At 39.5% G+C, this 26,838-nt stretch overlaps 1 protein-coding gene across 1 annotated transcript in view; it reads left to right on the top strand.

Annotated features, from left to right (window-relative positions):
• The first annotated feature begins 2,233 nt into the window (after positions 1–2,233).
• The window catches only part of ANO10 (anoctamin 10), a 138,705-nt gene continuing 114,100 nt past the window's right edge, over positions 2,234–26,838 (top strand). Inside the window, exons 1-5 of the mRNA XM_087712906.1 lie at positions 2,234–2,343; positions 2,960–3,104; positions 11,406–11,560; positions 16,284–16,478; positions 16,912–17,046. Of these exons, the coding sequence (XP_087569032.1) occupies positions 11,422–11,560; positions 16,284–16,478; positions 16,912–17,046 (469 nt within the window). The 5' untranslated portion in view covers positions 2,234–2,343; positions 2,960–3,104; positions 11,406–11,421. The remainder of the gene's footprint in view (positions 2,344–2,959; positions 3,105–11,405; positions 11,561–16,283; positions 16,479–16,911; positions 17,047–26,838) is intronic.

Consider the following 26,838-nt stretch of genomic DNA (forward strand, 5'->3'; position numbering starts at 1 on the left):
TAATTGACATCATGTGTTCTGGGCCTCACGAAATGATGGGTGTCTTGCATTGAAGTACAGTGGAAGTGTAAATGTGCCCTAAGTTACGAAGATATTGAATAGTGGTAGATTTGCAACTCTATGATTGCAACTCTCTGCTTGTGCTGGTTATGTATTTATGCACAAAGTATAGATATACTCTCAATGTCTGCCTCAATAATTATCCAATAGAAGCTAACTGGATGAAGATGGGCTATACTTGAAATAAATAAAGTCTGTTTTGGTGTTTATGTAAGCAATATAACACCTCAAAAAAACACCAGTAATGCCTAGAGTCGACCGGAAGTTCTTCAGCTGGACAGAAGTGGGGTGCGTGAGCTCTTAAGAGCCTCACATGAACTCTGTCTGACAAACCAATGCTGAGATCCATTTTGGATGGGAATCTCCCTGGGGGTGGAGGTGAAGAAGGGGCAGTGCCTCATCAGGCCCAGAGGGAGTGCAACAGGTCTTTCGTAGGTCAGAGATTTCCTCTCTGAATTGGCATCTGGGCGGCAGCATGGCAACATGGCTGCACAAGAAGCTGATCTCAGACCAAAGCAATTGAACAGTAGCATGCAAGAGATGAGATGAAAGCCTGGTAAAAAGATCTAATTAACCCACAGTCATAAATCAGAATTTGGAAAAGGCAAAGAACCTTGAGAGTATAAATAAATAATATTGATGGAGAGATCAAGATTTTGGCAAAAGAAAAAAGGGGAAAAATTGAGGGTTGAATCACTAGCCCAAAAGTGAGCCATTTGTTTTAAACAATTTGGACAAAAAGGAGAAAGCAGAGAAGTGACAGATCCATTCAAATGCAAACTATAAATTTTTAAAAGAGACTAGGAGGGTGAAACGGAAATCAAAACATACCAAAAAGATTTGCTTCGTTTGAGTTTCTTCTAATATATCTTAAGCAACCCCAATTAATGAGAAATGGAATGTAACAAGGGAGAAAAAACTCAAGAAGAAAGCACTATTTTCTCAATGATAACCTAATCTTTTCGTTGCAGCGAATGGAATGTGAAACTCTGAGCAGAAAGTTTTAATTAACCAAATGCCATAAATCAGAATTTGGAAAAGCAGGAGGCAAAAGGAAACATACCAGAGATTTGCTGTATTTTGATTTTGTTCCAATTAATATATTTTGAGCAAGTGTAACCAATGAGAGGCAGAAGGTAATAAGGGAAAAATAATAATAATAATAAAATCAAGAACCGGGAAAATAGGAAGGGTTTTTTTTTGCTGAAGGAAGAACAAAAGATCAAGATGGCTCCCGTTTCTCTTCCTCTTCACATCAGCTGAATTAGCTAAATTTAAGGTGAACCAGAACTCTGAAATAAGAACTGTATAACTAACTGTAATTTTGGAACTGGACATAAAGTTAACAAGGGCGGAGGGGAGAAATAAAATCAAGAGTGGGGAAAGGACGAAAGTTTTTTTCTTTTCTTTTTTTGTGCTGGAGGAAGGACAAAGGATCAAGATAGCCCCCGCCTCTCTTCCACTCCACATCAGCTGATCTAACTAAATTTAAGATGGATAAGAACTCTTGAAATAAGAACTATATAACTAACTATAATTTTGGAACTGGACATTATGGAAAGGTGGGAATTTGAAGAACTACGTAAAATTATAAAAAATATGCATAAATCATTAAAATAATGGAAAGAATTAAATAAAGGTTAAAATATATGGAATATGGACAAATAGGAAACTGTTATGTGGAGAATGTAGAGGTATGTGATTCAATTTTATACATGATAATGAACCTGAATTGCTAACTGATTGAATATGTCAATGGAAGGACAATTAAATATAGGTTAAAATACCTGAAATATGGACACATATAGAACTTCTAAGAAAATGAACAAAGTGAAATGTATACCGCTTGCTATTTTATATAGATTAATGGAATTGTAATGAACATTGAACAGTAAGGATTGTTATTTAAAGACAATTAAGGGTAAGCTAAGTCAAAATAAGGAAAAATGGAGAGGAAACATGAAATATACTTACAATGAGAACTTATTGAGATTATAAAGACAGAACTACAAATTTGGGGCCTGTAAGGATGCATAACTATATAAACATAATGATGAGAATAGCTGGGAATCGTAACCAGGTCAACAATAGGCTGGGGGTGGGTGGGAGTTTAAAAATACAATTATTATATATGTATACTTTTTTCCTTTTTAAAAAAGGAAGATATGATAAAATATGTATATTGAAAAGGAATTATAAATACCATCAACATAAAATGGAGCTTGCTCAGAGGCTGAAATACACCAAGTAAATGAGAGAAAGAGTGTGAAGTAGAGAAGAGAGGTAAGGGAAGAAGAAAGGGATAGGAGAGGGGGGAAGAGGAGGAGAAAAAGGAGGAGTGGAAAGGGGAAAGAGGAGGAGAGAGGAAGGAAGTAGAGAAGGATGACAAAGGGAAGAAAGGAGGTAGGGAGGAGGAGAGAGGGAGAAGAAAGTGATGGACAGAATACAAATATTTGTATACAAATATACAAATGTTTGGAGAGCAGAAGAGCCAATAATTGTTTTGGGGAGTTGATGGTAAGACGAATTGATGTAAACATTTAACAATATAATACGATGTTGGTTATGTAATAGTATCCATGTAGTTATTTGTTATGAAAATGAAAAAAATAAAAAACTTTATAAATAAAAAAGTGCACACGTGCCCATTATGCATTTAGGTGCCCAGGAAAGGGAAGAATGAGTCAGTCATTGGGCAAGAAAATAGAAAGTACAGCTAAATCTTAGATCTAAATACACACGCGAACAACTCATGCCTTTCTATATTCAAAACCTTTTTTCTACTCGCAACAGAGGGGGAGAGAAGTGCGCGCGCATCTGCGTACACGCGCACGACAGGACGTTTGCCGAGAGCTTGCTCTGTTGAGAGAACCAATAAAACCTTTCTTTCTCACCATAGAGGTGGGGCGACTGAAACACCCGCCCCTCCAAGCAAGCGCAGATCGTCTGGAGTGATTCCTCCCGTTAGTGGCTGTCATGGTCTGTTGTGGAGCCGCGGCGTAGCCTTCCCTCCCCCTGGTGGCCGTTGAGAAGACAGGCTGAGGGTGAGTGAGTGGACAAGGGCGTATGTAGGGGAAGAAGCTCGCTCTCCTCTCGATGAAAGGCCGGAGGCTTCTTCCCTTCTAAAAGAGGGAAAGATGAGGTCGGGGGACGTGGGGACGGGACGGGGGGACCAGTCGGGAAAAAGTACGTTTCAGGAAGGAAACCGAAGGCGGGGGTGCTTGTGATACCGCTGCTATCATATTATTCGCCTCATCCGAGATTACTTCTGTGATCTCATACAGTTTGCACTTAGATTTTTCCGAAACTTAGTATCCTCATCCTTGTTGCTTGGACCTTGACATTTCTCTTGCCGGGTGTTTTCCCTTTGGCACTCCCTGTTCGGGAAAAGAGGCGTAGCCGGATGGCAGCGGGTAAATTTGCAGAAGGCGAACTCTCTTTTCTGCACCCTTATAAGAAAAGGAGCGCCACATTTCTTCAATCATTTTCCCTTCCAGAGCTCTGGTTCTGCCTTTAAAAGAAGATGCGGGGAGGAGTCTGGGGGGAAGGGTAGGGATCGAGTGCAGATCTCGGTATGTCTAGCCTAACTTCTCGCACGTGATATGGGTATAGGATGACAGCCTTAAATAGGAATCTTTGCTAGGGTGTAAATCTTAAAAGGAAAAGAGCAAAATAGACAAAGAATAAATTAAACGTTGATACCGTGATAAATTCCTGACTGAACGATGCACTATTTGTGGTGTGCAAGGCATTCTTGGGGTAGTGCCGGGAGGAAGGGGCAAGCGGAAACGTTTGCCTAATAACATCGTTGAAGTGAAGCAACTTTTACATTTGCACCAAACATGTCGCCAGAATGTAATTATTGCATTTTCATGGTGATGACGTTATCCTGCTTGGGTTGTCTTTTGACATCTTTGAAGTTTGCTACTGTTGTAACTTTTCTATGGCATTGCATGTTATTTTGTACATTTATCTTCAATATTAAAATTATTGCTAATATAATTTTAAAAGTTTTGAAATTCAGGGAATTTTCAGAATTCAAAGAGTTTTCATGCAGCTATGATATAAAGTTGCAATTTTGAATTTGTTGAAATGTTGCATACATGTTTTACATAACATTAGAAGTGAGTATATAATTATTTTACTGTTATAAACATGAGCTTTTAGTCTGCTGGAAAATTGTTGGGAAATTATGATCAACTCAAGTTTCTTGCTTTATCATACTATGTTCTCTGAAAGTAAAATATAATGTTTCATTTTTCTTCCTTTGGAGTGTCTGCTTTCAGAGTGAAAATTTAGGTACTTGAGACACCACAGAATAATTCTAAAAATATTTTAAATTTTTTATTATGGATTGTATAAATGAAACACATTTCTCCTTTCATCCATTTTTAAAAGATATAATTAGAAGACTACTAAAACTTTAAATTGAAAACATAGAATTTTAGTCAGTCAATCTTTATATTCATCTTTGACCAACATAAGAATTACAAAATAATTTATGAAATATTTCAAATAGATACTATTCAAAAATAACTACGATATTATGTATTACTATAAAATATCAACAACACTAAATAAAGTGTATGGATGTAATATGTAGTCCAAAATCAATATAACACAATAAATATTAAAATTAACCTAAACAGAAGTAAAATTAAATTAGTAATTATATATAATTTAAAAATAATATTTAACTATTCCAAACTGAAACAAATTTATTTCTTCAAATGTATTTGAAGATTCATTGAATTAAAAAACAAAAGGCTAAAAATACAAAAATAAAGATTTATGTTGTAATTAATGCTAACTCTGTAGTAGATCTTGCCAAATGTTATATGCTGCCCCGATAACCTGTTTGCTTTATAAATTACAAGTGAACAATTATCTTGAAGTTATAAATATACATAAAATTAGATATAATGAATAGATAAGATATATGTTCTGTAATAGAGAAATAAGATAGATATATACTCTATAATACAAAAATAATGTAGAAAAGCATATGGAACTGTTTTAAAATGCCTATTTCGTAGGCACAGGCATTTCATGTACGGTCTTTTCTTTTACCTTCTTTCTAATCTCTCTGGTTTTACCCCTTTTTATTTAGAATAACGTCTAGTAAGTACTTTTGAAGTTTGCATCTAATTTCCAAATAATAATGGTATGTGTAGTGTATATAGAAAATTTTGAAGGCATTTAATTTTCTCCATAATTTTATTTGAGAAATAAAATGAAAATGATAAGACCTCCCCAGATAATAAGCCCAATCGGGCTTTTGAGAGCCTGGGCTAAAAAAAGCCTTCCCTGAAAATAAGCCCTTTCCAAAAATATTGCAGCACAGCAGCAGCCATGAGGTGACCATGCTCGCCGCCTCCTGCATCTCAAAAATAATAATAACGTGTGTGTGTGTGTGAGTGAGTGTGTTCGTGTTCATATGTTTTCACAGGTGTAGGTGAGCTGGTCTTGTTGTATTTGGGTCTTTCCCCATGTAAGATTGAGATTGTCTTGGCAACGTTTTGGCGAAGTCTCACTCACCATCTTCAGACTGGGTTTTGGGCTTAAAGCGTAAACGGAGCTGCCGTCTTTCTCTAAATATTGGTCGGGGTGTATGGAGTGCTGGCTTTGTTTCAGTAAGTGGAATGATTGGTTGTGTGGTTGTATCATGATTGGTAGATTGGTGCTGATTGGTGGTGGCTGTGTGTCCGTTGTTGTTTCGTGTTGTAAGGGCTTGGGTGGTGGGTGGGGCTCTTTGTTGACTAGGGCTGGTTTCCAGATGTCTGGTAGGCGGGAGGTATCATCACGTTTATTCATGTTGTGGGAGTGTATCTATATTTCTATAGCTTCCATAATTATTCTCTAGTTGAAGTGTTCAGTTTTGGAGATTAACCTGGTTCCTTCAAAATTAATTTCATGTCCTGTTACTTTAAGATGCTGGAAAAGGGAGGAAGTTTTTTCTTTTTTTCTTACTGCATTCAAACAAACAGGACAATAAATGCATGCATCGCAGAACACAAGAACGCAGTAAGAAAAAAAAGAAAAAACTTTGTCCCTTTTCCAGCACCTTAAAGCTACAGGACATGAAATTAATTTTGAAGGAACCAGGGTAATCTCCAAAGCTGAACAGTTCAACAAGAAGATAATTATGGGACTTCTGGGGGAGGAGCCTGTCGCCGCTGGGAGCTCAACAGAGCTCCCCTCAGAGTTCTGGTCTGTATATCTAAGAGATCATTAGATATCACCCCTTTTTGGCAGAAAGGGGCAAGGAGCAGTTCAGTTGCTAGGATTTCTTCGTAGTTCACAGCCTTGTTTTTTTCCCGCTGTGAACGGAGGAGAGATCCAGCACCAGCTGAGCTTTTTTTTTCTCCAGCCAGTTCTTCTCAGCTGTTTTTTTCAGCTCTAGACAGGTGCCCCCCCCCTTAGGACAAAGCTAAGCTATTTAAAGTTATTTAAAATTAATCCGAGCGGGGTCCACTCCTGAGATGCCTTTTTTATTACTATCTTAAACACCAGCCTCAATTTTGCTTAAGGCTTCTTTGTTCAGCCGTGATACAAGATGGCGATTTTACAGCGTTTGTGACTGATATGTGACTATTTAACTGGCTTTACTCTTCTGAAAATCTTTCATCATTAACTATGAAAAGCCTATAAATAACCCTTTGAAATTTGAGGGGAGCGAAAACCCTGCTTATTTGTTTATCTCTAATTTTTATTTATAATGGCGCCCAGATCAAAGAAGATAATTATGGAAGCTATCAAAATATAGAAACACCCCCAGAACATGAATAAACGTGGCGATACCTCCCGCCTACCAGACATCTGGAAACTAGCCCTAGTCAACAAATGAGCTAAACCATCACCCAGGCCGTTACAACACAAAACAACAACGGACACACAGCCAGCACCAATCAGCACCAATGTACCAATCATGATACAACCACAGGACCAATCATTCCAATTACTAAAACAAAGCCAGCACTCCACACAACCCCATCAAGATTTATAGAAAGACGGCAGCTCCTCCGATCACGCTTTAAGCCCAAAACCCAGTCTGAAGATGGCGAGTGAGACCTCGCCGAAACGTTGCCAAGACAATCCCAATCTTACCAGCATGTGTGTGTGTGTTTGCGTGTGTGTGTGTGTGTACAGGTGAAACTCGAAAAATTAGAAAATCATGCAAAAGTTCATTTATTTCAGTAATGCAACTTAAAAGGTGAAACTAATATGTATGTCTGTGTGTGTGTTGTATGTATGTACATGCCAGTGACGTGTGGTTAGGTTTATGTCTGGTGAGGCAAGCGGGCAAATGCTTCCCTATGTCGGACACAGCGGCAGGGCGTTCAGAAGCCCCGCCGCTGTGTTTGATATAGAGGTGTCCCGCATCTATGGCGGACACAGTGCTAGGGCTTTCAAATGCCCTGCCACTGTATCTGACATAGAGGCATCCTGCATCTATGGCGGACACAGCGCCGGGGCTTTCGGACCTTCACTTTCCAACTGCTCGCCACCGCTGCGCTCTGCCGCCCCGCCCCCCCCTCTTCCGAACAATCCCACTGCTGCGCCTCTGCTTTCTTCAGCTCGGACGGAGCCAGGACACCCAAGCTGCTGGCAGCAACGGCAGGGGCCACCTGAGCAGCCATGATCCCCCAGCCAGCCATCCCACCCCCCCTGCCCGACCTGCTCTCCACCTAGCCGGCTGGCCGACACAAGGCCTCACTGCTTTTCTTTTTCTCCTCCTCGTCCTCTCTGCTCAAGTGACAGTGGGCTCCGTGGGACAATGGTATCTCATTCTTCCCCCGGCATGGTGAGCTCCAGCAGGCTGGAGGTGGGTGCGAGGGGCCTGGCCCCACGGTGCCTCCTTGCTCAGTTGCAGCCGGCGAAGAAAGGGGAGAGGAGGAGGAAAGGAGGGGAGCAGGATGGGGCTCCCGGTGGGGGGAGAGAAGAAAGGGAAGGGGGCACAGCGGGTGAGGAGATACTGGACCGACTCTCATCCGCCGAGTCCTGCTCACTCCAAGGCTGAGCACTGCCATTTTACCCATTTTACTTGCGGATGCCCCGCCGCTGTGTCCAACATAGAGGTGTCCCGCAGGACGCCTCTATGGCAGACACAGTGTCAGGGCTTGCATCCTGCCTCTATGGCAGACACAGCGCAGGGGCTTTCTGAAAGCCCCGCCAAAAGCCCCGCTTTTCGAAAGCCCCGTCAAAGCCCCGGTGCTGTGTCCGACATAGTGGCAGGGCTTTCGGAAGGGCTCTACCACACCAAGGGAGAACCCATCTTTTTCCCCTCCTCTACAAAACAGCATCAGAAGCAGAAAGGGGAAGATTATATTAATGAAGACACCCCCCACTTAAAGTGGCTCCCCTTAGACAGGAAATTGAAAATGATTATAAACATGCCTGATGAATGGTCAGCCTCCTTGCTTTAACAGTTTTGGGTTGCCAAATTCAACTCAGACACTTCCCAGCTGAGGGATTTCCTACTGCCCAATAAATGCGTTTATTTATGGGAATGGTTCTGAAACATAAAAAATAGTGCCAGCCTGCGCACCAGCAGAGGTGGGTAAAACACACACACACATAAATTACTTACAATAATACAATTACTTACAAATTACATTAATTTTGAATTCCTCCCCCTCCCTCCGACTCACATACCTTATCCAGCTCTTTCACAGAGGATTTCAACTCTGCTCTTGTCTGCCATGATGAAAATGTAAAAATGTAAAAGGAAAAAGGCAAGAGCTGCTGAGGTCAGGCTGCTGCCAGAGTCTCCAATGGATGACTCTGCTTAACTGTTTAAAAAAGCTTCTTCAAAAAGTGCCCTCTACAGGAGATGGTGAGAGAACCACGTGCCTCATCTACATAAGGAATTTTTCGGCTTTTAACCCTTGCTTAACTCTGCTCAAGTGATCATAAAAATAGACTAAATGAGGCATGTGGTTCTCCTGCCTCCTCCTGTAGAGGACACTTTTTTAGAGGGTTTTTTAAACAGTTAAGCACTAAGCATCCATTGTGACTCTGGCAACAACTATCTCAGCCTTTTTCCTTTTACATTTTTTTTTCTTTTCATGATGACAGTGGTGAGGCCCTGCCTCCCTTGCCTCCCCTGACTGCACATCCTGGGTACGTACCTACACACACACACATACACACACACGCACGCACGCACCTTTTTAGAACTGCCCTGCTCAAAATGAAAACCTGATTCTTTAACTCTTGCCCATTGCCTTGAGAGAAGCATAGAAACTGGAAGGCCAAAATAATCAAGTAGTTTGTTGTGTGTGTGTGTGTGTGTGTGTGTGTGTAAAATAAAACTATTACTAAGTTGCAATGGGAGAGTTATTGTTCAGGGTAGAGGAGAAAGAGCAAGAAGTGCCAAGAAAAAGAGGAAAGACTGTCTGAGAGAATAACCAGAGATTGATAGCACCTTCAGGATATGTGACAATGATGACAAAGTAAAGCAGTGAGTAGAGATGATAGCTGTAGGCCAAAGCTTTATGAGAGTCACAGCAGAGACAATCACTTGCTAACACCAGCTGGTCTCTGTTAGGCTGAGTTCCCTCAGACTGTTGACACATGAGAAATGTTGTGAGAGACCAAATATAGACACTATTCTGTAAACTCAGAAGCTGGCAGCCTGGTCACTAGCAGAGGCAGATGCTGGCAATTAAGACGTACAAGTGCAGAAAATGACCAGTCTGGAAAAAAGTGAAGAAAGAACAGCTCAGCAAGCAGTGGAACAGCTAAAAAGTCACCTGAATTATCTCAGCAATGCTGCTGTTTGAAGAGGCCAGGATAGGCCAAAAACATTCCACTGCAGCAGACTCGGTGGAGTGAGGCAGGATCTGATTGAACAGCACTAGAGTATAGAATCCAAGATAAAAGGGTATCAGAAAGCTCATAACAAAGGATGAGGAATTGACAGTGGTCAGAAGTAGCAAAGGTCGATAAGAGTTCCAGAACAAGAGACCCTAGGAACTATCAGTGAGTAGAAAGAGCCGCAGAGCATAGTACTGCAGCCTGGTAATGAGTCCTTGCATGAGTTCTACCTTTTAGAAACTGAGTGAATTAAGAACAAAATCAGCTGAGATGGCCAAATTTACTATAGTACAAGAAAATTACCGTAAATCAAAGGAAAGGTAGAAAGTAAGGGGGAATGATATAACTTAAGCAACAAAAGAAGTAAGATAAGCATAGTAATACAAAACTAAATTAACTAAGGTAGAAATGCTAAGGCAAGAGAGCTACAGAAAGATAAAGCACTGTAAAGCAATGTAGAAATAATCTTGGGAAAGGAATAGCTGAATGGTTAAAGAGAAACAACTCGGTCCAGGGAAAATGGGGAACATGAGAAAGAATCTCAAAACAATCACATCTTGTTTTGGAGTGGGGAAATATGACCTAGAGCAGAGCAAAACTCTCTTGACAGGTTTTCCAATAAAACAGTATTTTAGAAATTCTTGTGTTTTGTTTCCTGACATGGCCTGTCTTAAAATGCTGATCTTAATCTGAATGAAATTTATTAACATTCTCTTAAGTTTGTGGGAAAATAGATGTTAGCCAGTTTCTAAATGCTGATAATAGAAAATACAACGTATTGAAGTAGTATCTGGCTGAAAATTGAATAGAAAAACATAGAATATATCTTTCTATATCATAGTTCTATCTTTATGGGATTAGAATAATTTGATAACTAAACTAAAAATCCTGCAGTCCCATTATTATTATCTGAACAAGGTCATCTTGCAGTTATAAATACCTCATTAATGATAAATATGTATTGGTTTTATTTATATGGCTAGAGCCTTATGTAATATAATGTGTCTTTAAACTCAATTAGGTTAGTTCAGGTTAAATAGTTTAAAATTATACAAAAAAATATGAGATTTTTTTAAAAAAAAAATAACAACTAGAAACTAAAACATCAGGATAAACTTCTGTTTTAACATATCTACCATATTTGATATAAGGATTTACATATATTACATTTCTCCAGTTAGATGCCTTGCAAATATTTTTGGATTTCAGTGTAATCTGCAAATAATTTGTGTAAAAATCTCAAAACTTTAGAATCTAGAGTTCAGAGAATACCAAAATAAAGAAGGAAATAGGGTTCTTTGAAAAATGTCAACATAAACAACAGAACTTGACTGAAAATATGTAAATAAACTGGAAATGTCTTTTTCAGTTTGATGATAAAATGTAGCTGTTGCTGTACCAAAAAAAAAGAAAGAAAGAATGAAAGCAGAATGAAAGCAGACTAAAAGTAGTTTTGTCATAATGCTACCTTGAATATTACCATTTTTCACAACCACAAATCTTTTTATTTCTACTTATTTGATAAGTTGGTTGTCCAAAAAGATGAAGATAAGCTGGTCTGCATATGATACATTTGAGGCTAATTTCAAGCCTTTGGTGGTGGTTGAGCTTGCCCAAAATACCAAAGATGAAACCAAAGAGTGGCTGATGCAGAAGATTGTAGGGAAGAAGAAGAATGGAGGTGAGTATACAATAGTAAAGAATGTGTATGTGTAAGCAAAGAAAATATTTTTCAGGCTGCTACTAAACATTTTTCTTTTGCAAAGACACTATGTATTCTATTTTGGAAATGTGAATGAGAGAGGCATAAAAATAGTTTTGGACCTAACAAAAGAACCAGTCTAAATGTTGTATAGCTACAAATATAGGATACATGCTAAGATATGTGTTTAAGTTATTCAGTTTGTCTGTTTTTCCACATTACAAGAATTTATGCAGGCAAGGAATATGTTTCAACTCCTGAGAAAATTAACTTCATATTTAGGAATTTGCTTACAGTAGAAGCTCTCAGATTACACAAGAAACAATGGATGGAAACTAGTGAAGAAGAGAAGCAACCTAGAACTGAGGAGAAATTTTCTGACAGTTAGAACACTTACGGTAATCAGTGGAATAACTTGCTTCCAGAGGTTGTGAATACACCAACACTGAAAGTTTTAAAAAGAGATTGGACATCCATTTGTCTGAAATAGTATAGTTTTTCCTTCCTGAGCCGGAAAGAAGATCTCCAAGGTCCCTTCCAAATCTATTATTCTGTATTTATATATGGCTTGATAAATTGTTTTATTGTAGATGACATGCAAATAGACACATACACATACATACAGAGGGAGAGGGTGATTACTACAGACTCCAGAAATCAAATACTGTATGTATCTGTATGTACCTGCTTCAGGGATTAATTTTTAAACTTCTTTAAAAAAATAGAAAGGAATTCCACCTTTTAGAATTAACAGAAATGTGTTTTTTTTCTGGACTGGAGTTTGGAGATATTTATTAAATAATGCTTCCATCTACCCTGAGGTTTGCAGCACTAGACTTAGGTAAATTACATTTTAGGAAATATTTTAAAAGCAATGCCTAATTTTGAATAGTTGCTGAATAAAGAGTCATAAGTCAAGGACTACTTTCATGGAAACTGTGTTGGGGATTCTTAAAGGGGAAATGTTATGCAAATGTGAAAATAGGGAAGAAATGACTATCTTACCCACTTGCCTAGAGCTCACATTTTCCTGTTTTTTTACTCACAGTTGCAGCACCCACATAAGTAAAGGAGTTTTGCACTTTATAAGTACCCTTTTGTTGTGAACAATAGAGGATATAGTTACACTTGTAATTTAAATCTTGTTTGTATTCCTAGATAACCATTACCGTATTTTTCAGAGTATAAGATGCACCTTTTCCCTCAAAAAAGAAGCTGAAAATCTGGGTGCGTCTTATACACCAAATACAGCATTTTTTGCCTCCTGAAACCCCGCCCCCTTCACCAAAAGGGTCGCGCATCACCTTTAGGAAGCTTTTAGAGAGCTCTGTGAGCTGGGGAGGGCAGAAATAAGCAAAAAACGGTCCATTTTTTGCTTACTTTTTACCCTGCCCCCAGAAGCACTCTATAAGCTTCCTAAAGGCTACCCATTCCCCCCCTTTTTTTTACGAAAAATGGGCCTGTTTTTGTGAAAAGTGGGCCGTTGTTTGCTCATTTCCCCCGCCCTCCCTTCCCAGGAGCATTCTGCAAGTCCCCTAAAGGCTATTCGTGCCTTGGGGGGGGGGGGGGAATTGGCCAGTTTTCACAAAAAACAGGCTGTTTTGGGGAGGTTTGCAGAGTGCAAAAACTTTTTTTTTAATTTGCCTCTTCAAAACCTTGGTGCGTCTTATACTCTTATACTCCAAAAATATGGTAGTTAGAAATTTAGTCCCAATTATTTGAATGGAAAAAAATTGAGCATATGTGGAAATTCCTCCATGTAAATTACTAGCTGTTTATTTTTTTATTAATATAACTTGACTATATTGTAATGTACCATTTGTTGATATTTCTGGGGAATGAATTATATTTTCTTTTCTTTTTAATCCAAAACTTTGAGAAAAGAATTATATGAATAGAAAATCATTTTATTAATTGATTATGTGCCACTAAGTGGGGGTTGACTCTTAGTAACCAGATAGTTACCGTATTTTTCAGAGTATAAGACGCACCTTTTTTCCTAAAAAAAAAAGAGGCTGAAAATCTGGGTGCATCTTATACATCAAATACAGCATTTTTTCCTCCCGAAGCCCTGCTCCCTTCACCAAAATTGCTGTTCATACCCTTATGGAGGCTTTCACAGAGCTCCTGGGGGTTGGCAAGGGCAGAAATGAGCAAAACACGGGCTGTTTTTTGCCCCCCCCAGCCCCCAGCAGCACTCTATAAGCCTCCATAAGGCTATGCATGCAATTTTTTTTTTGACAAAAAACGGGCCTGTTTTTGCGAAAAATGGGCCATTTTTTGCTCGTCCCCCCCCCTGGAGCACACTGCAAGCCCCCCTCCCAGGCTATTCATGCCTTTTTAGAAAGAAATGGGTCCATTTTCATGAAAAACAGGCCGTATTGAGTGGTGTGCAGATTGCAAAAACTTTTTTTTCCTTTTGTAAAGCTCTTTAACTGATTGATGAGAATTAGATTGATCAAGTGCTGTGCCAACAGAAATAAAGTCTTAAGTGCTGCAAATTGTCAGCTATTTCCTTCTCCAGCAAATTGATAAATACACCTGGAAACATCTACCTACCTACTCTCTCTCCCTCTCTCCCTACCTATCTACTGTATTTCTCTCCCTCTCTCTGTTTCTCTCTCTATCCTTCTACCTATTAACCTACCTATTCTCTTTCTCTCCCTATCTACTGTATCTATCTATCTATCTATCTATCTATCTATCTCTCTCTCTCTTTCTATTTTTCTCTCTCTATCCCTCTACCTACCTATCTATCTACTCTTTCTCCCCCTACCTATCTACTGTATTTCTCTCTCTCTCTTTCTCTCTCTCTATCCCTTTATCTACCTACCTACTTATCTAACTACTCTCTCCCTACCTACCTACCTACTGTATTTCTCTCTCTTTCTCTCCCTCTCTATCCCTCTATCTACCTACCTACTTTTTTTAATTTGCCTCTTCAAAACCTTGATGCGTCTTATATTCCAGTGCATCTTATACTCCGAAAAATACAGCAGGTTTTCTCCATGACAATCTATCCCTAACTTGATCTTTCAGGTCCTTCAGTGGTGCACTCAGTGCCATTGTAATGATAATAATGTTATTAAATATATTAAATATAACTGTGTTATTAAACTACATTGATATACAAAATTAAAATAGTAGATTTTTCAAAATTAGTTATAAATATTTTGGTTTATTTACTTTAAAATATTTTGAATGTATATTACAAATAGAGCTATGATCAGTTTTGTTTACTCAGAACAGCTTTGTTTTGAGTGTAAAACATTTTCAAAATCTTTGAAGTTCACTGTTTTATGGATTTCTGTGTTTGAAACAGTTTATATCAAACTGTTTTGCATAAAAGGTTTTGATAGTAAAGACCCTGCTTTTTATTTATTTGTTGGTTTTATTCTGCTTTCATGTGAGTATCAAAATAGACTAATTTACAATAATACAATACAATACAATACAATACAATACAGTACAATACAATAGCAGAGTTGGAAGGGACCTTGGAGGTCTTCTAGTCCACCCCTGCCTAAGCAGGAAACCCTATACCATTTCAGACAAATGGCTATCCAACATCTTCTTAACGACTTCCAGTGTTGGGACATTCACAACTCCTGGAGGCAAGCTGTTCCACTGATAATTGTTCTAACTGTTAGGAAATTTCTCCTCAGTTCTAAGTTGCTTCTCTCCTTGATTAGTTTCCACCCATTGCTTCTTGTTCTACCCTCAAGTGCCTTGGAAAATAGTTTGACTCCCTCTTTGTGGCAACCCCTGAGATATTGGAACACTGCTATCATGTCTCTCCTAGTCCTTCTTTTCATTAAACTAAACATACCCAGTTCCTGCAACCGTTCTTCATGTTTTAGTCTCCAGTCCCCTAATCATCTTTGTTGCTCTTCTCTGCACTCTTTCTAGAGTCTCCACAACTTTTCTACATCATGGCGACCAAAACTGAATGCAGTATGCATTCAGCATGGCCTTACAAAGGCATTATAAAGTGGTATTAACACTTCACGTGATCTTGATTCTATCCCTTTGTTTATGTAGCCTAGAACTGTGTTGGCTTTTTTGGTAGCTGCTGCACACTGTTGGCTCATATTTAAATGGTTGTCCACTAGTACTCCAACATCCCTCTCATAGTTACTACTATTGAGCAAGGTACCACCTATACTGTACCTGTGCATTTTGTTTTTCTTGCCTAAATGTAGAACCTTACTCTTTTCACCATTGAATTTCATTTTATTAGATAGTGCCCAATGTTCAAGTTTGTCAAGATCCCTCTGTATCTTAAGCCTGTCTTCTGGAGTGTTGGCTATTCCTGCCAGCTTGGTGTCATCTGCAAATTTGATGAGTTCCCCATTTATTCCCTCATCCAAATCATTGATGAAGATGTTGAATAGTACTGGGCCTAAAACAGAGCCTTGGGGGTACTCCACTGCATACTTCCCTCCATGTAGATGCAGTTCCATTGAGGACTACACGTTGAGTTTACATGTTTATTAATGCTTTATGTATAATTTATGTATAATTTCCTATTAAAATAGGAAATATTCTAATTTAATAAGTTTTCATTGATGTTTTTTTCCCTTCCCTTCTGGATCTACTCATTTCTAACCTTCTCTAATTCAGCACTGCCTTTAATCGAAGAATTTCATGACAGAAGTGACATTACATAGTAATTTACTTCATTTGTTTTCCTTTTTTAAAGGAGCCCAACTTTTAGTTAGACCATTGTTGGAGGAAGGAAAAGAGATTGAAGGAAGCAAGAACATATATCTTGTTGGAGCATCTAATTTAAGGCTACTTCTAGGAGCTGAAACTGTAGGGTTGGTTAAAGAATGTAATGATAACACAATGAGAGCGTTTACATATACATCTAGAAAAAATTTTAAAGATTTTGCAGGTAAAAAAACAGTTAATTGTGAAATCATTTTACGTTTCTTGCTATTTAGGATCACACTATTAACCATTTCAGGATATATTGTTAAATCAATAAGCATAAAGGTACATTTTGCTTAGAATTCCAGCATTCTATTAATTTCTGATCTTTTGAACTTAGAGTGTAAAATTGAATATTTTGCTTAGGCTTAAGTCTTCTGTGATTATAAAAGTTATTCAGCATTTCTATTAAATATTTTTTAAACATTGTAATCTGTACTTTTAATAAATATACAGTATCTTCCTTAACAATTAACAGCTTTAGGAAAGTGGAGACTCTTCTAATGGGATATTGGAAAGCTTATTTCTGAATATATCATATTACATATAGGATTTTAGAATTGGAACTTGTCAAAATAAGAATCTAGTTTTCAACAATGCATTTCTTTTTTGTTTAGAGGATAATCATGATTTTCTTACAATGGCAGAATGTCAATACATTATCAAACATGAACTTGAAAATTTAAGAGCTAAAAATGAAAAGATGATCCCTGGCTATCCTCAGGCAAAGCTTTATCCAGGAAAGTCAATTAGTGAGTAATTTCTTAATTTTGCATTGCATACGTAATTATATTTAAAAATTAGAATATAAAAATCTTTGACTCTTCATTTAAGAGCATTGCATGATGTTGCTATGGTAAATACTGTCTGCACAACACCCATAGTTCAGTTATTTATTTATTGTTCATCACAGTTAGCCAGATGTTCAGACTGGTGATGGCATTTTAATCTACCTATCAAGTCCTTACCAGTGACCCGGGATAGGCAGATATGGATGTTTGATGGTGCTTGAGATATTGCATGATAGAAGCAGTTTCGAGTTAAGCTACCTTTTGCAATTGACTGATGGAGAATTTGTCAATACCAATGGTGTTCAAGTGGTGCTCCAGTTGTTTTGGGATTGCACCCAAGGTCTTTATTACTATTGATACTACCTTTGCTTGCTTTTGCCACAGTAATTTTCTTTCTTTTTAAAAAAAAGATTTTTATTAACAAACATGTAAAATACACACACACAAAATTTAGACGTACACCACATTTATACAATACAGTGTGAACAGGAACTTCCTGTCTCCTGAACCCACCACTGGCTGATCCCACCCCTCATCCTCCCCTCCCAGTCACTCCTCGCTTGCCCTGAGAAGGTAAGCGTGATGGCAGGGGATGGAGACTCACTCATATTTCAGAGTGGGAGCGAAGCTCACCTGTACTTGCCTGTTCTTCTACCTCTTGTTGGTGCTGCACACACCTTGGTCACTCAGGAAGACATGCAACTTGCTCTCTGCCCTGAGATACTGCCTCGGCTGCAGCTGACGCTGCTGCCCTTGCCACCTCCCACTGCTCTCGCAAGCACAGTTAAATTTAGTGTGTTTTACAATGAGAGAGTCGGCGTCCCCTCCTCCTCCTTGAGCCCATTACAATTCGTTGCATCAGCTGTAGCTGGGCCAGACCAGTCTCGGGGAGGAGAGCTGCTCAGCCAAACAAGGAAGGATTGGGAGGAGAGGATGAGGGGCAGGGTGAAGCAGTGGTTGGTTCAGCCAACAGAGAGCTACAGCATGCGGATAAAAGAGCTTCATTTTTCTGAGAACCAGAAATGACTCTTGATTTAAATCAATGGTAAAATGCATCCGAAGAAGAAGAAATAACAACATCTGCAAACAACAACAACAACCACCACAACCTGCCTGTTTTCAGAAATGGTTCAAAAGGGAACACACAGACAAACAGACAGACAGACACGCGCGCGCACACACACACACACACACACACACACGAGAGAGAAAGAGGGAGTGAGAGATGAGAAAGAGATGAGAGAGAAAGAGGAGAGAGAAAGAGATGGGGAGAAATAGACACACACACACTTTTTAAAAAAAGTTTTTATTTTTAAACAGAGACAAACAAAACATAAAACATAAAGCCATCTTCAGTTACATACAATTTATTTGAAATCACATATTATCAAATCAAATATATTTGTATACATTGTTACCATTGTACCTCATTTATTTGACTATCACTGTTATTCCTTCATTTTAAACAAGATATTCTAGGTATTGAATTCATTTATATTATAACAATTCATAACATCATCTTAAATCTATCCAATAATAATGTATATTTATGTTATATTCTGTATCGTTCTATTATTCTTGTATTTATAGCATTCTCTAATATCTTTCATTTACATGTTTTATCTAACTACTGATAGAATAAATCCCATATCTTATAAAATTGTTTACCTTCCTGTTCTCTAATTTCAAATGTCAATTGACTTATTTCTGCACATTCCATTATTTTGTGAATAACTTCCTCCTGCATTGGTATTTTCTCATTTTTCCAATTTTTAGCAAATACAATTCTAGCTGCTATTAACACGTTTACAATCAAATATTTCAATTCTCTATTTATGTTTCCGGTATGATTCCCAATAAAAAGATTTCTGGTTTAAAGTTTATGCGTTTTTGTATCATTTTTTCCAACCAAGTGTGAATTTTAGTCCAATATCTTTTAGCTTCTATGCACGTCCACGACATATGGTAATATGAACCCTGTATCTGATGACATTTCCAACACTTTTCGATTTATTCTTGAACATTCTTGCTATTCTCGTGGGGATAGGTGCCACCTGTAAAACAACTTATACAAATTTTCTTTATATGCTGTTGACATTGTCATTTTATAATTTTGAGACCACAATTTCTGCCAATTCTCTAAATCAATCCCACATCCAAAAATTTTCCTCCAAGCAATCATAGATTCTTTAACTTGTTCTTCTTCTAACTTTTTTATTTTATTTTATTTTATTTATTTTATTAATAAGGTTTATAGGCCGCCCAATCCCGAGGGACTCCGGGCGGCTTACAAAAAAGAGAAAAAAGAAACAATGAAAAAATAAAAAAGACAGATTTAAAATCACCACACATACATTCGTTCTGATCGGAGCTGGACCTCAACAGTGAGATCAACAGCCTCAGGCCTGCCGGAATAGCCAGGTTTTAACAGCTTTTCTGAAGGCCATGAGAGTGGGTAAGGTCCGGATCTCGGGGGGTAGCTCATTCCAAAGGGTCGGAGCAGCCACAGAGAAGGCTCTCCTCTGGGGAGCCGCCAGCCGACATTGTCTGGCTGACAGCATCTGAAGGAGGCCCACCCTGTGGGATCTCACCAGCCGCTGGGAGGTATGTGGCAGTAGGCGGTCTCGCAGGTATGCTGGCCCTAAGCCATGTAGGGCTTTAAAGTTAATAACCAATACCTTGAATTACATCTGGAGACCAATAGGTAGCCAGTGCAGCTCGCGGAGGATAGGTGTAACGTGGTTGTACCTAGGTACACCCAGTATCGCTCGCGCGGCTGCATTCTGGACTAGCTGTAGTCTCCGAACACTTTTCAAGGTTAGCCCCATGTAGAACGCGTTGCAGTAATCCAGACTTGAGGTGACTAGGGCGTGAGTGACCGTTTGAAGTGCCTCCCGATCCAAGTAGGGCTGCAATTGATGCACCAGGCGAACCTGGGCAAAGGCCGCCCTGGTCACAGCTGACAAATGGTGTTCCAGTGTCAGCTGTGAATCCAGGAGGACCCCCAAATTGCAGGCCCTCTCTGAGGGGTGTAGGTTTTCACCCCCCAGGATCAAGGTTGGACTGTCTAGGCTGTCCTTTGGGGGCAACATCCACAGCCACTCAGTCTTGTCGGGATTGAGTATGAGTTTGTTTACCCCCATCCAGATCCTGACAGCTTCCAGGCATCGGCACATCACGTCCGCCGCTACACTGAGCTGGCACGGGGCTGAGAGATACAATTGTGTATCATCTGCATACTGATGGTACTTAATCCCGTGCTGTCGAATGATCTCGCCCAGCGGCTTCATGTAGATGTTAAATAGGAGGGGGGACAAGACCAAACCCTATGGCACACCACATTTAAGGGGCCTAGGGGTCGACCTTTGCCCCCCGACCAACACCAACTGCGACCTGTCAGAGAGGTAAGAGGAGAACCACCGTAAAATGGTGCCTCTCACTCCCACCTCCTCCAGCCGTCGCAGAAGGCTACCATGGTCGATGGTATCGAAGGCCGCTGAGAGGTCAAGAAGCACCAGGATAGAGGAATGTCCTCTATCCCTGGCCCGCCAGAGATATTGGTCAGTGCGACCAAAGCAGTTTCTGTGCTGTACCCAAGCCTGAAGCCAGACTGAAAGGAGTCTAGATAATCTGCTTCATTCAAGGTCCATCGGAGTTGAAGCGCCACCACCTTCTCAACAACCTTCCCTAAAAAAGGAAGGTTGGAGACAGGACGATAGTTCTTAAGAATATCTGGGTCCAGAGAAGGCTTCTTGAGGAGGGGTCTTACCACCACTTCCTTTAATGGTTGCGGGAAAGACCCCTCCTGCAAAGATGTGTTCGTAATCATCTGGAGCCCGCCTCGTGTTACCTCTCTGCTGGTCGAAACCAGCCAGGAGGGGCATGGGTCCAGTAAACAGGTGGAGGCACTCGCATGGCCTTGTCCACTTCCTCAGGGGTGACAAACTCGAACTCATCCCAGCAAATCTGACTGAGACTCTCCCTCAGCATTTCAGCTGGTACTGCCCAAGTAGAGTCCAGGTCTACCGGAATCTGAGTGATTTTATCCGACAGAAACTGAACGAACTCCTCAGCTCTTCCCTGCAGGGGTTCCCCCGCCTCCTCACCTTTCAGGAGGGAGCGGGTCACCCTAAACAGGGTGGCTGGGTGAGATTCCGCAGAAGCAATAAGAGCGGAAAAATGTGTACATTTTGCCGCCCGTATCACCACTAAATAAGTTCTGATATAGGCTCTTAATAGTGCTCGGTCAGATTCGGAGTTACTAGCCCTCCAGGGTCGCTCTAGGTGTCTCTTTTGGCGCTTCATCTCCTGGAGTTCCTCGATGAACCAAGGTGCCCTTATGGATCCACTGCCACGGAGAGGCCGCAAAGCCACAATCCAATCCAGTGCCTCAGCCGCTGCAACATTCCAGGCCGCAACCAAGGACTCTGTCAAATTGTGGACAAGGGAGTCAGGTATCCCTCCAAGCTCCTTCTGAAATCCTTCCAGGTCCATCAGGCGCCTGGGGCGGAACCACTTAATCGGCTCCACCTCCCTGCAATGGGGGAGTAGAATCCTAAAGTCAAGCCTCAGCAAAGAGTGATCTAACCATGACAAGGGTGATGTCTCTATTCCCCTTAATTCAAGATCACGTCTCCACTGCCCTGAGAGAAATACAAGGTCAAGTGTGTGTCCTGCTCTATGAGTTGGACCCTGAACTACTTGGGTCAAGTCCATGGTTGTCATGGAAGCCATGAACTCCTGCGCCCCGTCAGAGTGTTCACCCAGGGATGGCAGGTTAAAGTCCCCCAGTACCATTAGTCTGGGGAACTCCACCGCCAACCCGGCTACCGCCTCTAGGAGCGCAGGCAGGGCTGTTGTGACACAGCTGGGAGGTAGGTACGTCAGGAACAAGCCCAATTGAACCCCTAGGTCCAACTTCAGGAGGAGAGACTCACATGCCACAATCTCTGGGGCAGGGATCCTGCGAGGAGCTAACAACCTTCAGATGATAACTGCTACTCCCCCACCCCTTTTTCTGGTGTCGTGGTTGGTGGAGCACCTGGAACCCATCTGGGCACATTTCTGAGAGGGGGACTCCTCCCTCTTGGCCCAGCTAGGTTTCAGTTATACATGCCAGGTCTGCCTCTTCATCTAATATTAAGTCCCGGATGAGGGGGGCTTTATTTACCACAGACCTCGCATTTAGCAACAGCAATCTGAGACCAGGGCCCTGATCTCCTTTGCCACCAAGTCCTTGAGTTGAGCCTGAGGGGCCGGAACAAGGAATCGCTGTGATGTAGCAAGTCCTTCTTCCCCGGTAATGGCTGCCCTACAGCTCCCATCATATCTGCCCCTCCCGGTCGTAACTGAAATGCTCCGACCCTCCCCCATCCCCGTAGACCCCCACCTCTCTCCCATGACCCCCCATTCTTCCCATCCAGCCGCACGCACCATTCATTCCAGGACGGGGGGCAAATCTGGGCCCCCATCCACTTCTGCTTCTGTACTCAGTGGAGGGGGCTGCAGGTCGCACACCCGGTCCTATCATATACACTAAGCAGACACTCTCCTCATACACACCCTTAACCTCTAATAAGTATCCATACAGTTTTTTAATCATCTTTTCATCAGTACTTATCAAAATTTTATTTAACTCAGTCATTTTATCATGGAAACCTTCCATTTTAAGATCTTTATCATATCTAGAATGACTTCTAGTGTATGAAAACCAGTTCATTTTTATACTTTGCTATTCCAGTTCTTGCATAGATTTAAGTTCACCCTTTGCCTTCAATATTTCACCATACCTAACTGTTTATTCCTTTTTGTGTGTTATTGGATATGAAAATGCTTCAATAGCTGATAACCAGACTGGAATTTTTAGATAATGCTGCCTTTTAATCTTCTCCCAATTTAATAGCAAAGCCTCATGTATGTAATATCTTCTAAAATACTCCTGTGTTTTAGTTCCCTTGTACCATAAGAAAGCATGCCATCCCAACAGCAAATCATATCCTTCTACAGTCAATAATCTAGAATTTCTTAATGTTACCCATTCCTTAACCCAAATCAAACTTGTTGTCTGATAATATAATTCCCAGTTAGGTAGGCCAAATCCTCCTTTTGTTCTAGCATTTTGTAACAATTTTAATTTTATTCTCACTTTTTTCCCCTGCCAAATATAATTTAACACTATTTTGTTTAAATCATCAAAATAATCTTTCCCCAATCTAATTGGAATTGTCTAGAACAAATATAAAATCATAGTATATTCCTCTTGAGCGTTGATATTCTCCCTATTATTGGTAGTTGTAAATTTTCCCATTTTGCCAAGTCTGATGCAATCTGTTGTTTGAGTTTATGGTAATTGTTCTCTTTAAGTATACTACATCTTGCTGTCAAATATATCCCCAAATACTTGACCTTATTCGTGACTTGGATCTTCAACCCTTCTACCAATTCTTCATTTTGTTTTAATAACATGTTCTTTGTCAAAATCTTTGTTTTGTCTCTATTTATTTTCAAACCTGCTACTTTTCCATATTCCTCAATTTTTTCTATCAATTTAGGTGCAGTTTCTAGTGGATCCTCTAAGATGAAAACCAGGTCATCTGCAAATGCCTAAAATTTATATTCTTCCTTTTTAATTTTCATTCCTTTTATGTCTTTTTCTTCTCTAATATTTCTATTTAGGACTTCTAATGTTAAGACGAACAACAGAGGCAACAATGGACAACCTTGTCTCGTCCCTTTCTTTATTTCAATAAAGTCTGCCAGTTCTCCATTTATCATTATCTTCGCTGTTTATTTGAGGTATATAGTTTGTATGGCTTGGGTAAATTTCTTACCAAAGTACATCTGTTCCAGCTGTAACAACATAAATCGCCAGTTCACATTGTCAAAGGCTTTTTGTGCTCTAAGAACATCAAAGTCATTTGTTTTTCAGGATATGCCTCATAATATTCCAAAGTGTCCAGAATTATTCTCATATTATCTTTAATTTGTTTCTTTGATAGAAACCCATTTTGATCAGGGTGAATAAAATTGTTTAAATATTTTTGAGTCATTCTGCCATTATTGAAGCAAATATCTTATAGTCTGAGTTTAGCAGAGAAATAGGTCTATAATTCTTAATTTGAAGTGGGCCGGCCACCTCTTTTGGCACAAGTGTAATATATGCTTCTGACCACGATTTGGGTATCCTCATCTTTAACATAACCTCATTCTTAACTTCTAATAATGGAAGACACAACAATTCTTGCAATGTCTTATAAAATTCCACTGGCAGTCTGTCCGGACTGGGAGATTTTCCATTGTTTTATTTTTTAGGGTGCTTCAGTTAACTCCATCATTGTTATATTGCCTTCTAGCATCATTTCAGTTTCTTTAGGTATCTGGGGTAGATTCGCTTTCTGTTTAACTTTTCCCTCTTCTATATTCTCTTGTTCATATAATTTTCTATAGTAATCTTGTATATTTTTTTTCTTCTCTTCATTTCCTTAACAAATTTGCCTTTGATCATCTATTAATTGTATTATTTTTCTTGATTCTCTCCTTTCAGTTTATACGCTAACCATCTGCCTGGTTTATTTGCATTTTCAAAGTAATTCTGTTTAGCACCTCTAATCTTTTGTGGTAATTCCTCCTTTTCCATTATCCATATTTTATGTTTGATTGTGTCCATTTTTATTTTAATGTCCTATTTTTGTGGAGATTTCTGTAACTCTTTTTCAAATCTCTTATAGTCATCGACTTGTATTTAAAGGCTTTTCTTTTCTTTGTATTTCATTTCCTTGTATAGTCTATAATCAAGCCTCTGGCATAGGCTTTCATTGTATCCCAAAGATTCTGCATTGATGTGTCTTCTTTTCTGTTTTCTTTGAAGTACAACACCAGTTCTTTCTCTGTTTTCTGTACAACATTTGATTGTCATTGGATTGTGGTCCGCCCAAGTGCTTGTTTCTATGTCAATTTCCTATATGTTACAAATAAATTCCATTGAAATCCATATCATATCTATTCTGGACCATGATGAATGTCTATTTGAATAGAAGGTATATTGTCTATTTGTGGGATTTCTTTCTCTCCATACATCTTTTATACCTCATCAGTCATTTTAAAAAACAATTTTGGAAGAGTCTTTCTATTTAGTTTTGTTGTTTTTGTGTTTTATAGTCCATATTCTGATCTACAATTCCATTAAAATCTCGCATCATACAAATATTGACGTAATCAAGTTCAATTATTTTCATGTGTAATTTTCTATAAAATTCACCTTGGTTGTCATTAGGAGCGTAAATTGCAAATCTATCGAAAATTGGCACAGGGAGGAAGTCAGCATCCCAGCCCTCTCTAGCGGCCACTATCCTTTTGAACCAAAGATCCTCTGAGGATATGCTCCACAGAGAAAGATCTAATTCAACCAAGGAGTTTCAGATGATATTACAGGTTATGCAAGAGACAATAGCTAAAAACTACAAATTGAAAAAGGATATCAGAGAAATAAGAAATGATACTATAGCAATAGCAATAGCAGTTAGACTTATATACCACTTCATAGGGCTTTCAGCCCTCTCTAAGCGATTTACAGAGTCAGCATATTGTCCCCAACAACAATCCGGGTTCTCATTTTACCCACCTCGGAAGGATGGAAGGCTGAGTCAACCCTGAGCCGGTGAGATTTGAACAGCCGAACTGCAGAACTGCAGTCAGCTGAAGTAGCCTGCAGTGCTGCATTTAACCACTGCGCCACCTCGGCTCTCTCACTGGAGAACTAAAGGAGAGGATGCAGAAGATGTATGATAAATTTGAAAAGTTCCAGGAACAGATTAATAAAAACGAACAAAGAATAAATATAATAGAAGGAAGTATGGAGAAGGAGGTGGAAAAAATGGAGGACCTAAATTGATTCAGGCAAACAAAGAACTTGAGTTAACGGACCTCGCGTTAGAATAGAAGAAAGCAGTTCAATTTCTACGGTTTCAGAATATAAAGGAACAAAAAGGCGAGGATTTACCGGATGTGATGGCAGACCTTATGGCAAAGGCTTTGGGAATAGGAAAGGATGAGATGGCAAGTGAGATCAATGAGACATATAGAATCCAGACAAACTATGCGAAAAAGAACAATCTCCTGAGGGAAGTCCATGTAAAGTTCATTTAAAAATCAATACGCAACAAGGTGCTGAATAGAACAAGAGACGATCCGATTGTACACAATCAATGACAACTAACAGTCTTAAAACAGGTACCGTGGAGAATCAGAGAAGAAGGCCCTATCAATTTTTAACACCTGTGCTGAATAAATACGAACTTAACTTCAGATGGTTGATGCCAGAGGGCATACTGGTAACTTGGAGAGATAGAAGATTCAGAATAGACACGGTGGAACAAGTGGAAGATTTCTACAATAATCTTGATGGGCAGGAGGATGAGGAAGACGAAGGAGAACAGTTGGGAGCAAAGATGCAAGGACTCAGGGCACAGATAAGAAGAGAAAAGGAACTAGTGGACACAAGAAAGGAGAAAGAAGTTGTTTTAGAGAAAAAAAGGAGAAGAATCAAAAGAAGTGAGAGAGATAAGGGCAACAAGAAGCACACAACCTAAATACACATAGAATCATGTTGGGAGAAATTAAGATTCTATCATTGAATATCAATGGTCTAAACTTGCCCCAGAAAAGGAAAACAACCTTAATAAACTAAAACGTTTGAATTACGATATAATTGCAATGTAAGAGGTCCACATAACTAAATGACAGATCCAGATCTTG

Source organism: Thamnophis sirtalis, unplaced genomic scaffold (assembly GCF_051295495.1).
Source record: "Thamnophis sirtalis isolate CommonGarterSnake01/CBP01778 unplaced genomic scaffold, rThaSir2_p1.2 scaffold_4, whole genome shotgun sequence".
NCBI lineage: Eukaryota > Metazoa > Chordata > Lepidosauria > Squamata > Natricidae > Thamnophis > Thamnophis sirtalis.